General features: G+C 38.0%; 1 protein-coding gene across 1 annotated transcript in view; it reads right to left on the bottom strand.

Annotated features, from left to right (window-relative positions):
* LOC138714802 (facilitated trehalose transporter Tret1-2 homolog) overlaps positions 1-22,653 on the bottom strand; it is a 182,512-nt gene that overhangs the window by 39,303 nt on the left and 120,556 nt on the right. The window contains exon 2 of the mRNA XM_069846950.1: positions 4,394-4,541. Within this exon, the coding sequence (XP_069703051.1) occupies positions 4,394-4,541 (148 nt within the window). The remainder of the gene's footprint in view (positions 1-4,393; positions 4,542-22,653) is intronic.

Raw genomic sequence — 22,653 nt, 5'->3', positions numbered from 1 at the left:
GAGGCGCTGTTGTAGAAATTGATCTTGCTGCCATCTATTTTTGGGAGAGGCGTTATTGCAAATAGCAGCGCACCAAGTAGCGAAAAGAGTAATTACTCCATGCATTTAGCAGCGCACCTGGTGACGAAAATATTAAACTGTGCGGAAAGTATTCCTTCCCACCCTCATCGATATTCAAAACTAACCCAATTTAAAATAAAACATTTACAGTTTTATTCCTCACAGCATATTCTACTGAAAATTCTTACCGGAGCCAGCAGGAAGATAAAAGAGACGAAGTGTTTTACACTACCCGATTAAAATATAACCAGACAGAGACAGAAAATAAAGCAAAAGGTTAGATAAATGGGATTGTATTCTTTGGGTATGTATTGTACAGCACAATGGAAAAGTCTGCAAGAACTACGTAGATAGTTCAATTTATTATATTACTATTACTTTACAATACATCCAACACTATTTTTACAACGTCCATAAACATCACTGTTCAACATACACTGTTTATACACACACATATCACTTTATGTTCACTTATTAGTAAGTTTCAGTCCGCCATCTGCTCTCCTCGACTCTCCCAATCCCATACAATATCTCGAATGGATAAATAGAGAACTCTCAGTAATGTACCCAACACGTAGTTCTAATGTTCACTACCTACGACGTCGGGCGCTGATCACCTTATTTCAGAGCACCACATCTAGATGGTGCTGACCGCAGTTTCGCATCCTATTATATATTTATCCATGGCATAGCGGTGTCTGATTACAGAAATTGCTATTGGCGGTACAGTGTTGCCATTCTCACAATTATATTTAAGATTCGCATGAACTTCCTGGCCCTACTAATGACACTAGTATCCGACTGTGACTCAGTCTTAGTATTTGAAATATGACATTTTTTCTTTGACTACGGATTCCGAAACGGGTTCCTATGCTTGGTGCGAGAAAAGACGTATTTACGACAAAAACGGCCACGGTTCCTTTCCCTCCCAATCTTACAAGCGCTCATTACCTCATAATTCTATATTGCAGAAATCTGCCCGGGAAGCATCGCAATTGACTGTGTAGTCCCCTCTATCAAGAAGCAAGCGAAGCGTTTTTGTGATGAATAATTCATGGAAACCCCCCAGTAAAGTAACGTATTCAATTATCACGGAAGTATGAAACAGAATGCTATAGAAGGTAAGTAAATATCATTAGCTTGTGAGGACAACAAAAAACCACTTTAAAATAAGTAAGGTTTGTAAAATTACGATCTAAGATATTTATATTAACATTTCAATATAAAGATACTTACTGGCTTTTAAGGAACCCGGAGGTTCATTGCCGCCCTCACATAAGCCCGCCACTGGTCCCTATCCTGAGCAAGATTAATTCAGTCTCTGTCATATCCCATCTCCCTCAAATACATTTTAATATTATCTTCCCATCTACGTCTCGGCCTCCCCAAAGGTCTTTTTCCCTCTGGCCTTCCAACTAACACTCTATATGCATTTCTGGATTCGCCCATACGTGCTACATGTCCTGCCCATCTCAAACGTCTGGATTTAATGTTCCTAATTATGTCAGGTGAAGAATACAATGCGTGTAGTTCTGTGTTGTGTAACTTTCTCCATTCTCCTGTAACTTCATTCCTCTTAGCCCCAAATATTTTCCTAAGCACCTTATTCTCAAACACCCTTAACCTATGCTCCTCTCTCAAAGTGAGAGTCCAAGTTTCACAACCATAGAAAACAACCGGTAATATAACTGTTTTATAAATTCTAACTTTCAGATTTTTTGACAGCAGACTGGATGATAAAAGCTTATCAACCGAATAATAACAGGCATTTCCCATATTTATTCTGTGTTTAATTTCCTCCCGAGCATCATTTATATTTATTACTGTTGCTCCCAGGTATTTGAATTTTTCCACTTCTTCAAAGGATAAATTTCCAATTTTTATATTTCCATTTCGTACAATATTCTCGTCACGAGACATAATCATATACTTTGTATTCCAAACCTATTTCTTTACTTTCTTCCAGTAAAATTCCCGTGTTTTCCCTAATCGTTTGTGGATTTTCACCTAACATATTCACGTCATCCGCACAGACAAGCAGCTGATGTAACCCGCTCAATTCCAAACCCTCTCTGTTATGCTGAATTTTCCTAATGGCATACTCTAGAGCAAAGTTAATAAGTAAAGGTGACAGTGCATCTCCTTGCTTTAGCCCACAGTGAACTGGGAACGCAACTGACAGAAACTGACCTATACGGACTCTGCTGTTCGTTTCACTGAGATACATTTTAATTAATCGAACTAGTTTCTTGGGAATACCAAATTCAATAAGAATATCATAAAACTTCTCTCTTAACCGAGTCATATGCCTTTTTGAAATTTATGAATAATTGCAGTTCATGTTAATGTAGATCAGATTCCGATTAGTTACGCCGTTATTTCTCATTTTGAGTAATAAATCACTGTGAACCAAGATTTTCAAGATCGTACAAGGTTTGGTTACCAAATGATACAATACGAGTCTGCCTTCTTATTGTATTCCCACATAATGCACGCAACGCAATCACACGCACTGTGGTACATAATCAACAGTCAATACACAAGCAACAACCTTGAAATGTTTCCTCCTGCATAACCTTATCATATTATGTAGTCTGACAGTCATGGTCGTGCTATACGATCAGCTGTTTGAGCCGCAAGGTTCACACATGTGCGATCGATTTGCGTTTAATACGGAAGTGACATTTTTCAAAGTCTGCTATAACCGTAGTTAGTGCCGGTTGAAATACCTCGTTCTTTTGATGTGGAACTCCTTTTTCCTCACTAGATAAGGGGAGGTACCGTCACATATCAATGCAATCGCTCCAATTATCTCCTTGTATTATCTTTGGTCTCCTTTTATTCCCCTTATTCTCCTTGCCTTCCTGTTCACCCTCTATTCCCCTCGTCCTCATATTCTCCTTGCCTTCTCCTTTTTTCACCCTTTATTCCCCTTGTCTTCGTATTCCCCTTGTCCTCCTTATATTCCCCTTGCACTCCTTGTCTTCACTTATTCTCTTTGTCATTCCCTCGTTCTCTTTCCCTTCCCCTTGTTCTCCTGTATTCCCCTTGTCTTCCTTGTATTCCCCTTGTCCTTCATGTCTTCCCCGTGTTCTCCTTCTCTTACCTTATTCTCCTTCCCTTCCCCTTTGTTCTCCTTGTATTCGCAATATCCACACTGTATTCGCCGTGTTTTCCCCTTTTCCTCTTTGTCTTCCACGGGTTTTCCTTGTCTTACCTTATTCTCCTTGCCATCCCCTCGTTCTCCTTCCCTTCCCCTTTGTTCTCCTTGTATTCGCAATATCCACATTGTATTCGCCGTGTTTTCCCCTTTTCCTCTTTGTCTTCCACGGGTTTTCCTTGTCTTCCCTTATTCTCCTTGTCTTTCCCTTGTTCTCCTTGCCTTCCATTTATTCTCCTTGCCTACCCCTTGTTCTCCTTGCATTCCGCTTGTCCTCTTTTCCCCTTTGTTTTCTTTTCCTTCCCCTTGTTCTCCTTGTCTTCCCCTTTGTTCTCCTTGTATTCATAATATACACACTGTATTCACTATGTACTCCATGTATTCCCCTGGTTCTGCTTGTTTCCCCCTTTTCTTCTTGTCTTAAACATGTTCGCCTTGTATCCCCTTTTTGTCTTTGTTTTCCCCTTCTTCTCCTGTCTTTCTCTTAATCTACTTATGTTCCCCATGATATCCATGTGTTCCCCTTTTCTCTTATATTCTCCTTGCATTCCAATTGTTCTCCTTGCATTCCCCTTGTTCTTGTCTTACACTTTTCTCTTTGTATTACCCTTGTTTTTCTTGTGTTGATCTTGTTCTCCTTGTATTCCCCACGTTCTCATTGCATCTTCCTTGATCTGCTTGCATTTCTTTTGTTCTCTTAGTATTCCCCTTGTTCTGTCTTCGATTTTTTTCTTTTTATTTCCTCTGTTCTCTTTGTATTCCTCTTATAGCGGCGAGAGGGGATTATAATTTTATGTGACGGTCAATTCTCAAGTTATCTATCTCCCTCCCCCCATCTTGTGGTGAGAAAGACGTACTTCTACGTAAAAAAACTCGTCGCCAACTGCCGCTTCACAAAGGCATCCAAAACACATTTCATAATCTAACATTACAGCAGTAAACAAACTCATAAAACGTAAAGAAGCATTGCTCAGTAACCTTTCATTAAAAGAGTATTTTCATTAAAATTCTCTACTTTCCCTTCCATCTTATTTTCTGACAGTAGAACCTATTCCCATAGGTCTGTGTAATTCTCTCAATTGATGAACATTGCGTCAGGATGGCAAAACTAAAATGAACAGAGTGATTGCTGATTTCCCACACTCCGTGAGAAGGAAGAGGATGTTTTGTTACCTGAGGTAGAACTGGCGGCGATTCTTGGGTGGTCGGCTTGTATACGACGGAAATACGACTCGCTCCAACTTCGTACGTCTTTGGTATAGATCGTTGTATCTCTGCTTTCCCTCCGTTCTCGAGCCATGGTTTGGTTTCCTCTTCCAACCTGCGAACAAATTACGACATTGTTATTGGCAATGTGACCTGTTCTTCCTTTGAAATGTTCCGTGATTAACATGTCCGTTCACAAACAAAAAATGAACGTAATACAGATCAGTAAAATTTATTTTAATAGGATAAATTAGGTTCTTTCTTGTAGCAATATTTTAAACGGCTACAGTACATCAAAATCGTATTCATAGACATTCTTAGCGCGGGCTTCCGGTGGATGATGAACGAACTAACGTTTTTCGTATTCATAAACCAGTGTTAGCGATGTGATATGATACGAATTCTGTACAAGTAATCAATGATAGCCGGGGCTAGTTTAGCACGCTCGTAGCGCGGGCTAGCGAAATGTCTATGCATAGTGTCCGTACTCACTAACTTGTTTGTCTGCATTAAACTGTTGTAAGGGTTAGGTACAGCTTACAGCAGTAAAATTTTGGAAACATTCAACATTTTTTTCCTCCATTATTGTATCTTGTACAATAATGAAAATTAGTATGTGTAAACATTGTCCTCCTGCTATATGAAAAAAATATATTTACGATTAATATATATATATATATATATATATATATATATATATATTCATTTTTAAAAATAGTCAAATATCAGTATTTTCTTCTAACACAAAATTAAAAAAAAAATATATATATATATATTATTTATTAAGGAATGTAATTGAAAGAGCATGATATTGTAAACATGAGTTTCAGCCTAGATCATATATACCCAGATAGGTCGGTCTTATAGGCTTTGAGGTTAACAACTTTTGTCAGGTTTACTACGCTGCCATCTAGTTGTTACATAAGAAGTCACGTCATAATTCCCATTTGAATTGCATTAGCGACTGTCCTGCCATCTCGTGTTCGTTTATGGCGGATGGGTGGCGATCCTGGCGGTTGTTCTCTTCAAAGTGCTGCCGATTTTAACATAGCGATGAGTTACCTGTTACATATATTATCTAGGGTTTCAGTAATAAAATAAAAGAGAGAGAAGATGAAAAAGTTGAAAAGTTTATGAGTTATGAGGGAAAAGTTTCATCACTGCACAGTGAACTGCCACCATTTTGAATTTTGTTTAAACCGTAAAAATATTTTTTTTCATATATCGCAAGTACAATGTTTTACACATACCAATGTTCATTATTGTACAAGATACAGTATTGGAGGAAAAAAAAATGTTGAACATTTCCAAAATCTTACTGCTGTAAGCTGTACCTAACCCCTAAGTGCAATGGTTTCAACAAAAACACTGCTATTGTAACATGCGGTGCATGCAAATTGCATGCGGGAAGGAAAAGAATTCTTCGAATTGAGTGCCACGATTTTCTACGAGGCACCCGAATTACGTGCCATCACATACAGAGATATAAACAAATGTAAACTTATGCAATGTTTCCCTTTCCATTTTTACACTGAAGGCTGATAGCTACAGCTTCAAGAAGAACCTAACATTGGTAGGCATGTGGTTAAAGAAAATCTACATAATATATTTAGCTTCGTTGAACTCTGGGTAGACACTGACAGGTACCTTTTTGATAAACTGAAATGGTGTTATTTCATTGTTCCATTATTAATTGAAATTTCTCTTCGACGAGTTTCTGTTCTCTTAAACACGTCCACCTTCCCTTATTATTAATTAGTTTCTTTTGAAAGTGAAATTTCAAACCATCAATAACAATGGTTGCAGGTACAAGACTACACAAAACAATTTTTATTATATGTCTCTGAAGTTTTATAATAGCTTACCAAATTCAACTGAAAATTTAAATTATGATTCATTCAAATCGTTAATTAAAAAAAAAAATTGTATGAACACAGTTTGTATAGCATTAACAACTATTTTAACTTGGCAAATAATTTTGTATGATTTTATTTATATTGACGTTGCTATGCATAATGTATTTATGTCCAAACAATAAAGTAGCTATCTATCTATCTTAATGTTTTCACTCACTATGGTTGTAACAGTTGGCTATATGATTGAATCTCCCTCTGGGGTTGAATATATCTAAATATAACAGTTTTCAGTATGTATGTATGTATGTATGTATGTATTCCTTTTTTGAGCAGCATGTTCCATTACAAATGGAAAGTAATGTATGTATGTATGTATGTATGTATGTATGTATGTATGTATGTATGTATGTATGTATTTACACTGCAAGTGGGCAAACACCCGGTGGCAGTGGTATACACAATATAAATAATACACAATAAAATTACAATACACAATACAATTATATACACAATACAATAAGAATACACAATACATTTTAACACAATAATTACAATCAATAATAAAACATAAAATAACCTAATTTTACAATACAACCTACATATGTATAGGCCCTACATAAGTTTCAATAGTCTTTCACTTTACTCTCATCTCACTCACTGTAGTGGCACTATGACGCATTTCACTGACACTCTGTAACACATTTCACTGACACTATAGAACACATTTCATTGACGCTGTAAATGATCACTGATTGGAACTATTCACTGCACTGTAAAACCATAACTTCACTGACTCACCTCGCTTCACTGATACAACAGCTCAAATAAGACAAACAATTTACACCCTTATGCATACTTATAAACAGAACTACATTTAAGCTAAACATTTCTAGTCTAAGACCCTCTTACACGCTATTTTTAAATAATTTACAATTCAAACCAAGGGAGTAACTCGTCAGGCTAAATAAATACATGTCACCTTAAAAAATTAAATGTTAAATGTCACCTTAATTTTAATTTTCACTTTATACACAACTTTGTAAGTTATACTTGAATCTCCTTAAGGAAAAACAGCCCTCAAAGACCGCTGCAGGTAGGTCATTCCAATCATTTATAGTTCTATTTAAAAATGAGAATTTACCTACATCCGTTCTACACAATACAATTCTACTCCGTTCTACTCAAATTAATTTTGTCATGCTTTCGGAGATTCGACCTTTCCCTTATGACAGTCGTCCACGCAAACAATTCAAATGTGTCTTCAAAAATTCCCGCATGCAATTCATTGTTTACCTTTTGGACCTGTAATAATTCCGCATGGAATTGGAGTGCGCCCGAAACTTTAGCTCTCTCTTTCGCGACCAAATACTGTATCTTAACCATGTAGCTACAATAAATTAGTAAAGGTGAATAAAGTAAAATTATCTTTTTTATTATGAAATAGTTTTATGATCACCCTGTGATTCGTGAAATAAACGATGGAGAGAATGCACACGATTTAGAAGCTGCTGAGCGAAGCCCCACAGGTCAGTTCCGCGACCTTGACTCGGTAAAGCGTTGAGACAGCTGTGTTGCCAGCCAGCCAGAGCAGCTGGTCTCGGCACCAGGCAAGAGGGTTCTCTACACTTACAAATGGCTTTTAAAGAACTCGGAGGTTCATTGCCGCACTCACATCAATCCCTATCCTGAGCAAGATTAATTCAGTCCCTACCATCATATCCCACCTCCCTCAAATATATTTTAATATTATCCTCCCATCTATATCTCGACCTCCCCAAAGGTCTTTTTCCCTCCGGTCTCCCAACTAACACACTATATGCATTTCTGGATTAACCCATATACGTGCTATATGCACTGCCCATCTCAAACATCTGGATTTAATGTTTCTAATTATCTTAGGTGAAGAATACAATGCGTGCAGTTCTGCGTTGTGTAACTTTCTCCATTCTCCTGTAACTTCATTCCTCTTAGCACCAAATATTTTCCCAAACAACTTATTCTCGAACACCTTTAACCTCTGTTCCTCTCTCAAAGTGAGAGTCAAAGTTTCATAACTATACAGAACAACTGGTAAAATAATTGTTTTATAAATTCTAACTTCCAGTTTTTTCTGATGACAAAAGCTGAACTCAATAATAGCGGCATTTCCCATATTTATTTTGTGTTTAATTTCCTCCCAAGTGTCATTTATATTTGTTATTGTTGCTCTAAGATATTTGAATTTTTCCACCTCTTCAAAGGATAAGTTTCTAATTTTTATATTTTCATATCTAGCCACGAGACATAATTATACACTTTTTTTTTTGGGGGGGGGGAGTAAAATTCCCGTGTTTTTCCTAATAGTTTGTGAATATTTCTTAACACATTCACGTCATCCGCATAGACAAGCAACTGATGTAACTCGTTCAATTCCAAACCCTCTCTGTTTTCCTAGGTCGTAAAATAAAATCTGGCATTTCTTCACTTTTAAACTTCCCTCTTCAGACATGAGTCCCGTACTGAGTTCATTTAAAAATTAGAGTAACTACTCTGCGAAAAGTGAATACTCAAGCCGTTATACATACGAAATTTCAAGTAACTACTCCAACAAGAGTAACTCTTCTACTGTCAGAGCAAACATTTTATTCCACAAGAAGTCGAGTAACTGCTTAAGGTTTTCGAGTAAAGAATAGTTACTCATCTTTATACATTTGTCTCATTGAATAATCAATATGCCAAATTGTATTACCGGCAAGATACTTAGAAAACTGCCGTAGAAGCGAATTTTTAATTGCGACATTATACACTGTATCCAAAAAGTCATGGTGGGGTTTCAGAAGATTGCCTGGTTGGGTTTTTTCCTTGGTTTTTCCCAACCATAAGGCAAATGCCAGGTAATATTTTGACGAATCCTCAATCTCACCTCATCTCTGTATATCTCGCAAAGAAATTAAAAAAAATTGTAGAAAATTGCAAAATTGTAAAATTATTAAAAATTGCAAAAAAAAATGTAAAAATTGTAAAAAAAATTGTTAAATTGTAGGTCTAATTGTAATCTTGTAAAATTTTGACTTGTTCCACATGTTAAAGTTTCATTGCTAATGTAAGATCTATGGAATATAATAAATGAAATGAAAAAAAAAATTAATGGATAGTGATAGAAATGTAATATTGATGCCAGATGAAAATAAAACTCTCAAAGTTTTTCGTCTGTAAGTTTGAGGGTCTGAAATAGAGAAAAGACGGCAAGAATCGAACAAATGCAATATTTTTCTTTGTTACAATTTATTATACAAGATGGATGACGAAAGTAAAGTGCAAAAAGCAATACTCCAGTTTGATGACAGTGTGACCTTTCAGCAAGATGGTGCTGCTCCACACGTGCCAACATTGTTATGGAAGTTCCTAACGAAAGATTTTCACGGCGCTGGATTGGAAGGGGTGAAAGGAAGCGATAGCCTCTATGATCGTTGGACGTGACACCTATGAACTTTTTTTTTTTTTTTGTTCTTTTGACTCTGAACAAATGTTCTTCGGTTGACTTCTACCGTTTCATTTGTCGATAGTCTTCTAGTACTCGTTTTCTCCACTGGGCTTCCAGTCTCTTTCAACTCTCTATCCCAACGACGAATGTTATTCTCGTGTGGTGGTTCTTCGTTAAATATGCGACGAAATTCACGTCGTACACGAGTCACAGATTCAAATTTTCCCAGCCACAAAACACATTGCACTTAAGCAGGTTCAAAAGTATTTGGAACAAGAAGTCAATGGGTGAGTTAAATTACATTTTAACTGCTTAAATTTGAAAACAGCCGGCTGGGTGGCTACGCGATCTAAGGTGCGCTCTCTTTAGGTGGCGCGGTCCGAAGATTAGAGGGCTACAATCTCGCCTCGAGCACTGATGGATGTGCCTTGTTATTCTGTCGTGTGTCTCTCAGTGGAGATTCCTTCGCTCTGCTGACTCAGGATAGAGAAGGTCCACAAATATGTCGTGTCGTCATAAAGAGCGTTCGCCTACGGGTGAGGCCAGGAAAGCGGCATGTACTGATACGCCGCTTTGTGCGCGCAGTTGTTGAGACACGCTCGACAATCAAGGTCGACAAGTTATCAGTTGTGAGCCAGATGTTGCAGTATTTAACACGTACAGTGCAGTTTCTTGACACAGTTGCTTAAATATTCAGCGTTGTGTAAAATTTGTTAACAATGCAAAACGCAAAATTCACGCTTGAACAAAGAGTTTTTATGTATGATGCATATGTGAAAACAGAGTCATATAGAGAGGTGCGTAGGCAATTTGAAGTGAGATATTCGGGTGCTCCAATTCAGGGTGGAGAAACTTTAGACGTCTTGTTAACAAATTAAGGACAACAGGGTCGATAAATGCTACAATTCCTAAGCGAAAACAAAGAGTATTGACGGAAGAAACAATTGATGAAGTCAGTGCATCATTTATACGCTCTCCTAATAAATCTCTAAGACGTGTTTCACAGGAAGTTAGTGTTTCAAGAACATCAGTCTTTACTGCTGCTAAACTTTTAAAATTAAAACCCTACAGAGTATAGTATACACAGCGGAAGCTTACGGATAGACGATTCCCGCAAGCGACACCGCAGGCAGGCCGCTTTCCTGGCCCCACCCGTAGGCGAACGCTCTGTAGAATCGTCCCCTCCCCTGCAGGCACTGGTATGTAACTCTTATAACAGTGGGGTTATAAGAAGAATGGAAAAAATGAATATTTTATTATACAGTAGAACTTGGTTATCACGACATCCAAGGGACCTTGAAAATTATGTTGTTATAAACGAGTGTACTAGTAACCGAGATTCACATTATCAATCTAGTAGGTGGAAAATGAAAAATAACAAACTTAATTAGACTTATTTTAGATTTATGTATTGACTTTTAAGTCTACAATGAATATAATAAAATACACGTAGGCCTACAATTATAAATACAGTATTCTGTATCAAAACAGTTTGTTCAGTACTCACCTATTTTACTTAGGAGTGAAGTAATCAGTCATTTTACTCTGTTGTCTTCTACTTGCCCAATATCCACTTTCTAGGGCTAAATTAATTTCTATGTTCATAATTTCAGTTGCAATTTCACTGCTCCCTTCCCTAGCTTCATGGAACATGTTCATAATTCTAATGGGTTCTAAAGCGTCACTCACTTCTTTTAGTGGCAATACTGCGTTAAAATGCGTGCACTTAGTGAAAACTTCTTGTCGAAACTGAGCTAATACCGCATGAATTCGGGCAGGTTACAATGGGTGGGGAATCCCCCTGCATTTTAGAGGTCTATGACAGAAGGAGACTGTAAAGAATTTGTCAGGGCCAGATTTCAACAAAATATTTCTTAAAATACTTTGGTCCTTAGAAAATCTTATTCCAAACTGAGGTTAAAAATGACGTTATATGCGAAGTAGACAAATGCGTTTGTCGTATTAAGCAAGGTAGGAAAGCATATGTCTTATGGGGAATTAGTTGGGACCACAGAATATTTGACGTTATAGGCGAGGTGTCGCACAAAACGAGGTCGCTATAACCAAGTTCTACTGTATTTAATATTAATAGTTTGTGGAATTACCGACGCTGCGCTGTCTCCGTTACCAATGTGTGGAAGCGCGCCCTTCATTAGCCGCAGTTGTCTCTATCCGGACGGGAGATAAATTGCTCACCCGGTATAACTGTTAATGAGAGTGGCTGTGTCAGAGAACTGACCTCGCTGGGCTCTTGGTGCGATATTAATTAAGGCGCGCCATTGATTTTAACGACAATGCGCGAGGCGACGCACGAATTTGTTGTCGTTGGCTACGCTTCGCTGGGTTTGATTACACGGGCTGACGACGCCGTCGCCACATCCTGACATGACGCTAACGAGACGGGAGGTTGAGGGGCATGCCAGGGCTCCTTATCTTCTGTCAGGCTATTGCTGTATAAGCACTTATTTGTGACGGGAGAAAAGAGTCCTATCCCTATTAAAGCACCTAATAATCGTGTGTACTATTAGCCCCAAAAAAAGCTGAAGCGGATCAGACAGCGCAGTGATTCACCTCTCTTGTTTGACATAGAAGTGTGCCCAACCAAAAAATCCAAATGCCAAAATTCTGTTACATTCCGCTACAAGTTGCCGGCACTTGGACTTAACAGATCTACAGAGTATTAAAAAAATAAGCATTCAATGTTTAAAGAGGTGATAGTATTAATCAAAACAAGAAAACAAAATCTAATAAACGTGGGCCCTAAAATTAAAATATTTTCAGATACGAGTAATGTAAGTACTTGTTCATCATCTCATATGAGATGCTCAATGTGATTTCCATTCATGGCAAGCAGTGGCGGCTCGTGGGGGGCTGCATAGAAAAATAAACCAAGCAACTTATTTTATTTAAAGATCAGCTCCATGCGCCTTGTCTTGTAGGTTGCAAACTTTTGAATCATCTTCTTGTTAAAATCCGGTATGTCGTTTAACATAATCTTTACCATGGAAAACATAGCTAATGTGGTCACTTCTCTCATCGTATTTCTAAGACAGAATTTTACTCTCTTCAAACACGAAACGCAACGTTCTGGTTCGGAAGTTGTCATTGGTATGGTGATAGTTTCACAACTTCTGAAAATGAGGCCTGCAAGTTCTCAGATAGAAAAAAACTGCAAGAGCTTGACTGCGTCACTGATATTTCTGAATTCTTGTCTCTGATACAACACAGTGAGTTCCGTTTTTAGTTTGTCTTTATCGAACATTGGAAAAAGCTTCACACATACATTTAGGTCATTTTCAGGAAATGAACTTTTGTAGCATTCAAATATTTCTTGACACAGGAGAGAAGATAATATCAGATGATCTATGAACTGGAATCGGGTGTTAGCTTGTGTGATGATGAGGTTACACACTTCCTTGGCTGCCGCAACCCTTGTCTGAATCCCTTCGATCTTACGACGCTTTTTAGGGTTTTCATTTTCACAGATCTCGCTGCTCAACTGTGCACTGTTCCGTGCTTGCCTCATTTATTGTGATGTTCTTAGATGTTTCAGATTCCATTATGGTTTGAAAACATTCTAGCAATGGCTCCTTCTTCTCATGAACAATATTTACTGTTCTTATTTTAAAACTCCATCTTGTTGCCCCAGCTGATGGAATTGTCTTTGAAACACATTAATCTAACACAGACTATGAGGAGATCGAGAGAAGAAAGCAGGGATACTGGATACATTAGCAAAAAATATGCGAGCCTTTGTATTTTGTTTAGCGGCTCTTTCCATTATGAGATTCAACTGATGGGCACTTAATTTCACATTTCTCCTGAATTGTTAAGGTACTGAACTGAATAGACTGTAAATATTGTACAGAATTAAACATTGTTGCACTTGTTATACTCACAACATTAAAGAAAATGTATTTAAAACTGCGCGCTACCGACAAACTGCTGCAAATTTTGCAGCGCCTGGAAACTCTGGATTCACGGCGAGGGGCAGCAGGGGGAGGGGTAAAACTAACGCGCAATGCATCCGAGACGAGACTGGCAGCTCCAGGGGAGGAAGTGGCTTCACTCTGTAGTCCTTGTCTCTGGTTTCGCTCTGGCAGCACGAGGGGAGGAAGTGACTTCACTAACGATTGCGTGCATGTCAATGAGCGCAATTTTATAAAAAAATTCAAACCTCTAAATAGAGACTTTATAATAAATGTATTTCACAACATAAAACGAGACAAGAGCCACAAATGTCTGGGGGTGCTGCAGCTCCGTAGCCCCCCTTCGAAAGCCGCCCCTGATGGTAAGCATCCTTCTGACTTATGTCTTAAGGAAACACTCATTCTTTGAAACATTTCTCGTGAGTCTCGGTGTGCTGAAAGGCGTTGCATAAACTATAGTGCGTTTCACGAAAGGAGTTGCCTCGCCGGGTTATTTTTCAACCAGTAGCAGGTCAGTTTTGCAGGAGGGCAGGAGTACTGCCGAACGTTTCGAAGGAAATTTCAATTTCTGGTAAACACTCGCTGGAAAGTTTTCTTCTCTCAATCATACTATCAGGGACTAGAATGCTTTATCTGCAGACTTACTAAAGGCTTTACCAATAACCAAAAATGTATTTAAAAATAGGCTTAAGGACTTAACTAATAGACGGTAGTATATTATACATTTAAAGGGTGTAATTGACATTTTGTTACTTGAAGTGTTGTATCAGTGAAGAAGTGTGTTGTGTCAGTGAAGTGTGTTGTTAAGTGAAGTGTGTTTGTATCAGTGAAGTTTTATAGTTTATAGTGGCAGTGCAAGTATTTGAACAGTGAAATGTTTTTGAAGTGTTAGTGAAATCAGGATAGAATCAGTGAACTGTGTAGTAGTTCCAGTGCAGTGAGTGAGTTCACAGCGAAATGAATGTAGTGCTGAAAGGTATTTGTGCAGGTATGAACGTATCATACTCGTGGGTCTTAATTCGAACTTAGGGTTAAGATACAAAATTAGACTTACTTTAAATGTTATTTTAAGTGATTGTGCTTCATTTAATTTAGGATGCTCTTCATTATTACTATTATTATTATTATTATTATTATTATTATTATTATTAATTGTATTTTTATTAATAGTGTTTATTATTAATTGTCATTATTGAGTGTAATTAGTTACCACTGCCACCGGGTATTTACCCATTTTTCAGTGTGAATAAATACATACATACATACATACATACATACATACATACATACATACATACATACATACGTATGTATCACGTGTTGTGTTATCCACATAAGGTTCATTTTAAAAATAAAGGTTATAAAATCTCTTTCCAAAATAATATAAATAGTAATGCTATAAATTGTATCAGTTTAGGTTATAAAATCTCTAAAGAATTTAACAAATAAATTCCCACATCAAGCTGCAAGAAGTAACAACAATAAAAACAGGAAAAAAAATGAACGAACATCGAAAGAAATTATGAACTTCAGATGTTGTCCAGAAGGTAAACAAACATAAAAGTATAAACATGGAGAAAATTGTTTCCTTTATTGTAATTCAGCTGTTGACCAGATGGACCAAGCGTGACCTAGTGTGTCCACACATTTTCGATAATCGAAGTCAGAGATAATCGCGATAATCGACTGCAGTCTGTCACTATTATTATAGACGGATTCACGTCAAAAACTCATATTACTCCACAGTATAGGACAAATTATTTAATGTGAAACTGCAAAGCGTAGTAAATCTTTATTTATATTATATATTATATATTATTTCAATGTACCGAAGTACATATGATATTTCCATGCAGATATTCTGCGTCATCATACGATGAAAGAGTAATGGAACGGAGAAAAATTCTCTCCGGCGCCGGGATTTGAACCCGGGTTTTCAGCTCTACGTGCTGATGCTTTATCCACTAAGCCACACCGGATACAACCCCGACGTTGGACAGAATTGTCTCTGATTGAGTTCCAACTCTTGGGTTCCCTCTAGTGGCCGCCCTCTGCACTACGTCATAGATGTCTATGAACATAGGACCGAAGTCCACACATGTGCTGAGGTGGACTCGTTATGAGTGACTAGTTGGCCGGGATCCGACGGAATAAGCGCCGTCTTAAATCACTTCGTGATTTACGCATATCATATATCACGAAGTGATTTAAGACGGCGCTTATTCCGTCGGATCCCGGCCAACTAGTCACTCATAACGAGTGCACCTCAGCACATGTGTGGACTTCGGTCCTATGTTCATAGACATCTATGACGTAGTGCAGAGGGCTGCCACTAGAGGGAACCCAAGAGTTGGAACTCAATCAGAGACAATTCTGTACGACGTCGGTGTGGCTTAGTGGAGAAAGCATCAGCACGTAGAGCTGAAAACCCGGGTTCAAATCCCGGCGCCGGAGAGAATTTTTCTCCGTTCCATTACTCTTCCATCGTTTATTTATATTGATTTATTCTTTGACATTGTTCTTGTGGGCATCTTAAGTTCAAGTATTTTAAAGTTGTTGTCCTTTAATAAAGAGTTTATGTAAACTTTTAGGGAAATATTAGACATTTAGACCCTCTGCATTTGATGATAAAAATGATATCTAAAATAGTCTAGCTAAATGTATATAAATGTTAACAAAATTAGCTTTTAATTGCTGTAAAAGTCTCCTGATTTAAAAGAGTGCGTTCCCAGTTTGAACGCTGTGTGACAATTCCATGGTCACAGCCTTCTTTAATCACCTGACTCGAAACGAGACCTTCAGACAGTCCAATTAGCTATATACGAGGTGTGAACAAGTGACGCAATAGTCAAGCAACAGTCATGATCGAGTAAGAGATGGCGTTATCGGCATTTTCGCGGTTCATTGAAACGTGCGATCTGCTCAACTGGGTTTGATGTAGCAAGTCATCATATAGAGTCCGGCCCCGACCGGTGTGGAAACATCACGTGTTTACATGCAAACAAGTGACTTGCGAATTTCGTCACATGCGACTTTTTTGTAGCATTAGATCAAATCAGTGATTACATGGCAAAGCTCTGTTGAAATCAGTATAAGAAAAGTGCTAGTGAATAGCGAATTTGATACCCAATGAAAGGTCACTGTTTCTTACAATCATTTGAGAACTTGGGAAAAAGGATATGTTTAATTCGATTAAGATATTTTATGTGCACGCTATATAATTTGTCAGAATGTTTTTTTTCTCTCTTGTATGGAGGAGGGACGCGAAGGTTTACATTGCAGTACAAGTACAGCACGCCGCACCGTTAACTTAACCCGGGCTATGATGATGATGATGATATTTATGTGAATTAATGATGGCGAAGTGAGTCCGAGGTTCAACGCCGGCATTTCTGCTTCATTTGGTTGAGAGAAAACCCCGGAAAAACCCCAATCAGGCAACTTGTCCCAATCAGGATTTGAACCCGGTCCCGCTGGTTTCACGGTCAGAAGTGGTAACCGTTACTTCACAACGGTATACATAGTTTTAGTCCATAACACACTACAGCGAGAAATATATAATGCGTTTGTCGAGCTAAGGAAAAATGCTTTCCTTTAGCACGGAAATAAGACATAGCTGACATTGGCCGACTAGCGATTTTTTGAAAACATAGCTACCCCACCATCTGTATTTCCCGCTCCCACAGGTAACCTAACCTAATTGTAGCCTATAAAATTTATATTCCGTGAATGAATTTGAACAATTAATAGAAAATCAGATGTTCAAATATGTAACTTTATTTATATCAGCACATATCAAACCTATAAACCTTGTATAGTATTATATACAAAGTCTTTGATCAAACTGTCTTTCGTAAGGTGTAACAGAATCCATGTTTTAATTATCTATACAGAGATGGCTTCTCTGTGTAGTAACATATTTCTCGCTGTAGTGTGAAGACATAAGCATTGCTAGCTGTCTCCACACATATTACATAGTTCATAGTTCTCGGTGTAGTGTGTTACGGGTCTAAGTGTTAAGGGGAGAGGATGGTATTTTTTTTAACTTTTTTCCTATTTGGTGTAAATTATTAATTTTTTGTATGTAGAGAGCTCATAGCTGTGGAAACTCAACCAAATAAAAATATTTTGAAAAAAAATTATTTGGGGGCCCAAATTTGACAAAAAATATACCCAATGCAGGATTGTACTAAAACCGATATATATATATATATAAACCGTTTTTAAATATAGATTCAAACAGTTTTTGCAATGTATTTGCAAAAGTATGTTCTACAAACTGTAACAGAATTTTGATATTAGTCCCTATGTTTGTAAAATAAACAATTAAAATTTAGTAACAATTTTCTGATTTCCTTTCTTGCACACAAACGACGTATTTTTAAAATGAAATCAATTAACAAAATTCTGTTACAGAGAAAAGTTTCCTAATAGTCTAAAGAATGTGTGTTCTAAATTTCATGCATGTGTCCAGATATTATATCCATTTTGTCTGGCAATGTAGCAAAAAAAATGAAGTTACTGGAAATCGATGAAAGCGGGCATGTGATTTAAAAATCCATAGCGCAGGAAGTTTAAAAATGACGTCTCAACATCCGATAAGGGCATAAATACCCACAAAATGTTATGCAATGCATTCCACACATATCAAAGGGTATTTTAAAGAAAAAAAAATTGAAAATTTAATTTACCGTAAACAGCAATAAAAGTGGGCGAGTGATTTAAAAATCCATAACGCAGGAAGTTTAAAAATGGCGATCCACATATATCACAGGGTATTTTAAAGATTTTTTTTTTTGAAAATTTAGTCATTTTTCATCAAAAATACCCTCCTCTCCCCTTAATAGTCTAAGTCAGTGGTTCTTTACGTGGGGGTCTGTAAAGAGCTTGAGGGATAGCGAAATGATTTATAAAATAAAAAAAAGTCTTATTAATCGAAAAAAAAATCTGTACGAAGCAATTATGGGATTCACAACAAATTTTTAGCTGCACAATACTAGCTAATTAAAGAAAAGATACTTCTAAATAGTTCATTCCCTATGTGTAATATTCTTTTATCCTTAAAACTAAAGAAAAGAGATATTTTACAAACAATTTCAAATTACAGTAGAACCCCGATTATCCATCACCCTATTAACCGATTGGCGTATTATCCGACTGTCTTTCGCTTTTTTTCGCTATAGAAATATAATATGAAGTACTGTACGTTATATTAGCACGTTACTTTTTCTACAGAGAGTTTTTACAAGACTCTAACCTTACACAGTATAGTCTACTGTTTCAGTTGTCGTACTGTGTAACTTCTATATAAAATGTCTTCCATGAGTAACAAAAGAAATCATTTCGTTCTAAATATAAAAACATTGCAAATAACTGAGTGGTTTGGGGAACGAGAAACCGTGGTTCATCTGAAAATACGAGATTGGAGTCAAAACTATGTGCAATTTAATAGAAATCAAGGATAAAGTAATATATAAAATGTAGACTAAATCTACAACATGAGACCTCCACTATTACTATTATTTTACGGAGAGCCATTACAAGAAGAAGGCTTGCCCCCTTAAAAACCCCCATTAACAACCGCACTTAAATCAATGAATTTCTGATTCACTATCTAGCATATTCAATACAAGACCATATAGAAAATTACGAAAGTGTAAGCATTATTCATTAAATTTATGAATATCTTTGGTGGTACGGATTATCCGATTTTTTTCGAATAACCGTTCAACACATCCCCTTCATTACCACGGCTAATAGAGGTTCTACTGTATTGTAACTCTGAAAATATTGAGAATAGAAACCAGGTTTATACGGCATTTTTTGCTCAAAATGTCTTCGGAAATAAGCTCCGTAAATGGCAGTATCTCCTCGTGAATCATCCGGTATATATATATATTATGACTCGGTTAAGAGGGAAGTATTATATGATATTCTTATTGAATTTGGTATTCCCAAGAAACTAGTTCGATTAATTAAAATGTGTCTCAGTGAAACATACAGCAGAGTCCGTATAGGTCAGTTTCTATCTGATGCTTTTCCAATTCACTGCGGGCTAAAGCAGGGAGATGCACTATCACCTTTACTTTTTAACTTCGCTTTAGAATATACCATTAGGAAAGTTCAGGATAACAGGCAGGGTTTGGAATTGAACGGGTTACATCAGCTTCTTGTCTATGCGGATGACGTGAATATGTTAGGAGAAAATCCACAAACGATTAGGGAAAACACGGAAATTTTACTTGAAGCAAGTAAAGCGATCGGTTTGGAAGTAAATGCCGAAAAGACAAAGTATATGATTATGTCTCGTGACCAGAATATTGTACGAAATGGAAATATAAAAATTGGAGATTTATCCTTCGAAGAGATGGAAAAATTCAAATATCTTGGAGCAACAGTAACCAATATAAATAAGACTCGGGAGGAAATTAAACGCAGAATAAACATGGGAAATGCGTGTTATTATTCGGTTGAGAAGCTCTTATCATCCAGTCTGCTGTCCAAAAATCTGAAAGTTAGAATTTATAAAACAGTTATATTACCGGTAGTTCTTTATGGTTGTGAAACTTGGACTCTCACTCTGAGAGAGGAACAGAGATTAAGGATGTTTGAGAATAAGGTGCTTAGGAAAATATTTGGGGCTAAGCGGGATGAAGTTACAGGAGAATGGAGAAAGTTACACAACGCAGAACTGCACGCATTGTATTCTTCACCTGACATAATTAGGAACATTAAATCCAGACGTTTGAGATGGGCAGGGCATGTAGCACGTATGGACGAATCCAGAAATGAATATAGAGTGTTAGTTGGGAGACCGGAGGGAAAAAGACCTTTAGGGAGGCCGAGACGTAGATGGGAGGATAATATTAAAATGGATTTGAGGGAGGTGGGATATGATGATAGAGACTGGATTAATCTTGCACAGGATAGGGACCGATGGCGGGCTTATGTGAGGGCGGCAATGAACCTTCGGGTTCCTTAAAAGCCATTTGTAAGTAAGTATATATATATATATATATATATATATATATATATATATATATATTTATTTATTTGACCCGTTACCATTTGGATGACGATTGTGAACTTGTAATGTTAGTGCACTGGCAATCAGACGCAACAAGGTTCAATAATTATTACCCGTGTTAATTATCATTTATGTTAATTCAGTATGTTTCCACTCTGTCTACTTCTCTAATCTGTTAATCCTCAGTCTTTTATCTGTCGTTTCGCGTTTTCATAATCTTGAAGAAATGGACATCAAACGTCACGAACTCAAGATACCTGCGTGGCGTGACAGTGTTACATCACTGTACTTCACTATATCCTTACAGAGCCGTCATGATTGCGTAGTTGCGTGCAACAGGCACCTATCGGTTACAATATCCGTATTTCCAGTGAACTAACACACGGCGAAGCGCCTCCTCGTCACGGGTCTGTAAATAAATAACCCGTCTCGTTAATCCAGGAACCCGTCTCGTCTCCGACTGAAATATGTTTCGTTAATCCTGGAACCCGTCTCGTCCTGGCTGAAATATGTTTCGTTAATCCAGAAACCCGTCTCGTCCCCGGCTGAAATATGCTTCGTTAATCCAGGAACCCGTCTCGTCCCCGGCCGAAATATGTTTCGTTAATCCAGGAACCCGTCTCGTCTCCGACTGAAATATGTATCGTTAATCCAGGAACCCGTCTCGTCCCGGCTGAAATATGTTTCGTTAATCCAGAAACCCGTCTCGTCTCAGACTGAAATATGTTTCGTTAATCCAGGAACCCGTCTCGTCCCGGCTGAAATATGTTTCGTTAATCCAGAAACCCGTCGTCTCCGACTAAAATATGTTTTGTTAATCCAGAAACCCGTCTCGTCCCCGGCTGAAATATGCTTCGTTAATCCAGGAACCCGTCTCGTCCCCGGCCGAAATATGTTTCGTTAATCCAGGAACCCGTCTCGTCTCCGACTGAAATATGTTTCGTTAATCCAGAAACCCGTCTCGTCCCCGGCTGAAATATGTTTCGTTAATCCAGGAACCCGTCTCGTCTCCGACTGAAATATGTTTCGTTAATCCAGAAACGCGTCTCGTCCCCGGGTGAAATAGGTTTCGTTAATCCAGGAACCCGTCTCGTCCCCGGGTGAAATATGTTTCGTTAATCCAGGAACCCGTCTCGTCCCCGGCCGATATATGTTTCGTTAATCTAGGAACCCGTCTCGTCTCCGACTGAAATATGTTTCGTTAATCCAGGAACCCGTCTCGTCCCGGCTGAAATATGTTTCGTTAATCCTGAAACCCGTCGTCTCCGACTGAAATATGTTTCGCTAATCCAGGAACCCGTCTCGTCCCCGGCTGAAATATGTTTCGTTAATCCAGAAACCCATCTCGTCTCCGACTGAAATAAGTTTCGTTAATCCAGGAACCCGTCTCGTCTCCGACTGAAATATGTTTCGTTAATCCAGGAACCCGTCTCGTCCTCGGCCGAAAAATGTTTCGTTAATCCAGGAACTCGTCTCGTCTCCGACTGATATATATTTCGTTAATCCGGGAACCCGTCTCGTCCCGGCTGAAATATGTTTCGTTAATCCTGGAACCCGTCCCGTCCCAGCTGAAAAATGTTTCGTTAATCCTGGAACCCGTCTCGTCCCGGCTGAAATATGTTTCGTTAATCCTGGAACCCGTCTCGTCCTAGCCGAAATATGTTTCGTTAATCCAGGAACCCATCTCGTCCCGGCTGAAATATGTTTCGTTAATCCTGGAACCCGTCTCGTCCCGGCTGAAATATGTTTCGTTAATCCTGGAACCCGTCTCGTCCCAGTTGAAATATGTTTCGATAATCCAGGAACCCGTCTCGTCCCAGCTGAAATATGTTTCGTTAATCCTGAACCCGTCTCGTCCCAGCTGATATATGTTTCGTTAATCCAGAAACCCGTCTCGTCCCAGCTGAAATATGTTTCGTTAATCCAGGAATCCGTCTCGTCCCAGCTGAAAT

The sequence above is a fragment of the Periplaneta americana genome, chromosome 15 (assembly GCF_040183065.1).
Source record: "Periplaneta americana isolate PAMFEO1 chromosome 15, P.americana_PAMFEO1_priV1, whole genome shotgun sequence".
Classification (NCBI taxonomy): Eukaryota; Metazoa; Arthropoda; class Insecta; order Blattodea; family Blattidae; genus Periplaneta; species Periplaneta americana.
Note: the sequence above shows the minus strand (reverse complement) of the source record. Positions and strands in the feature narration are given on the sequence as shown.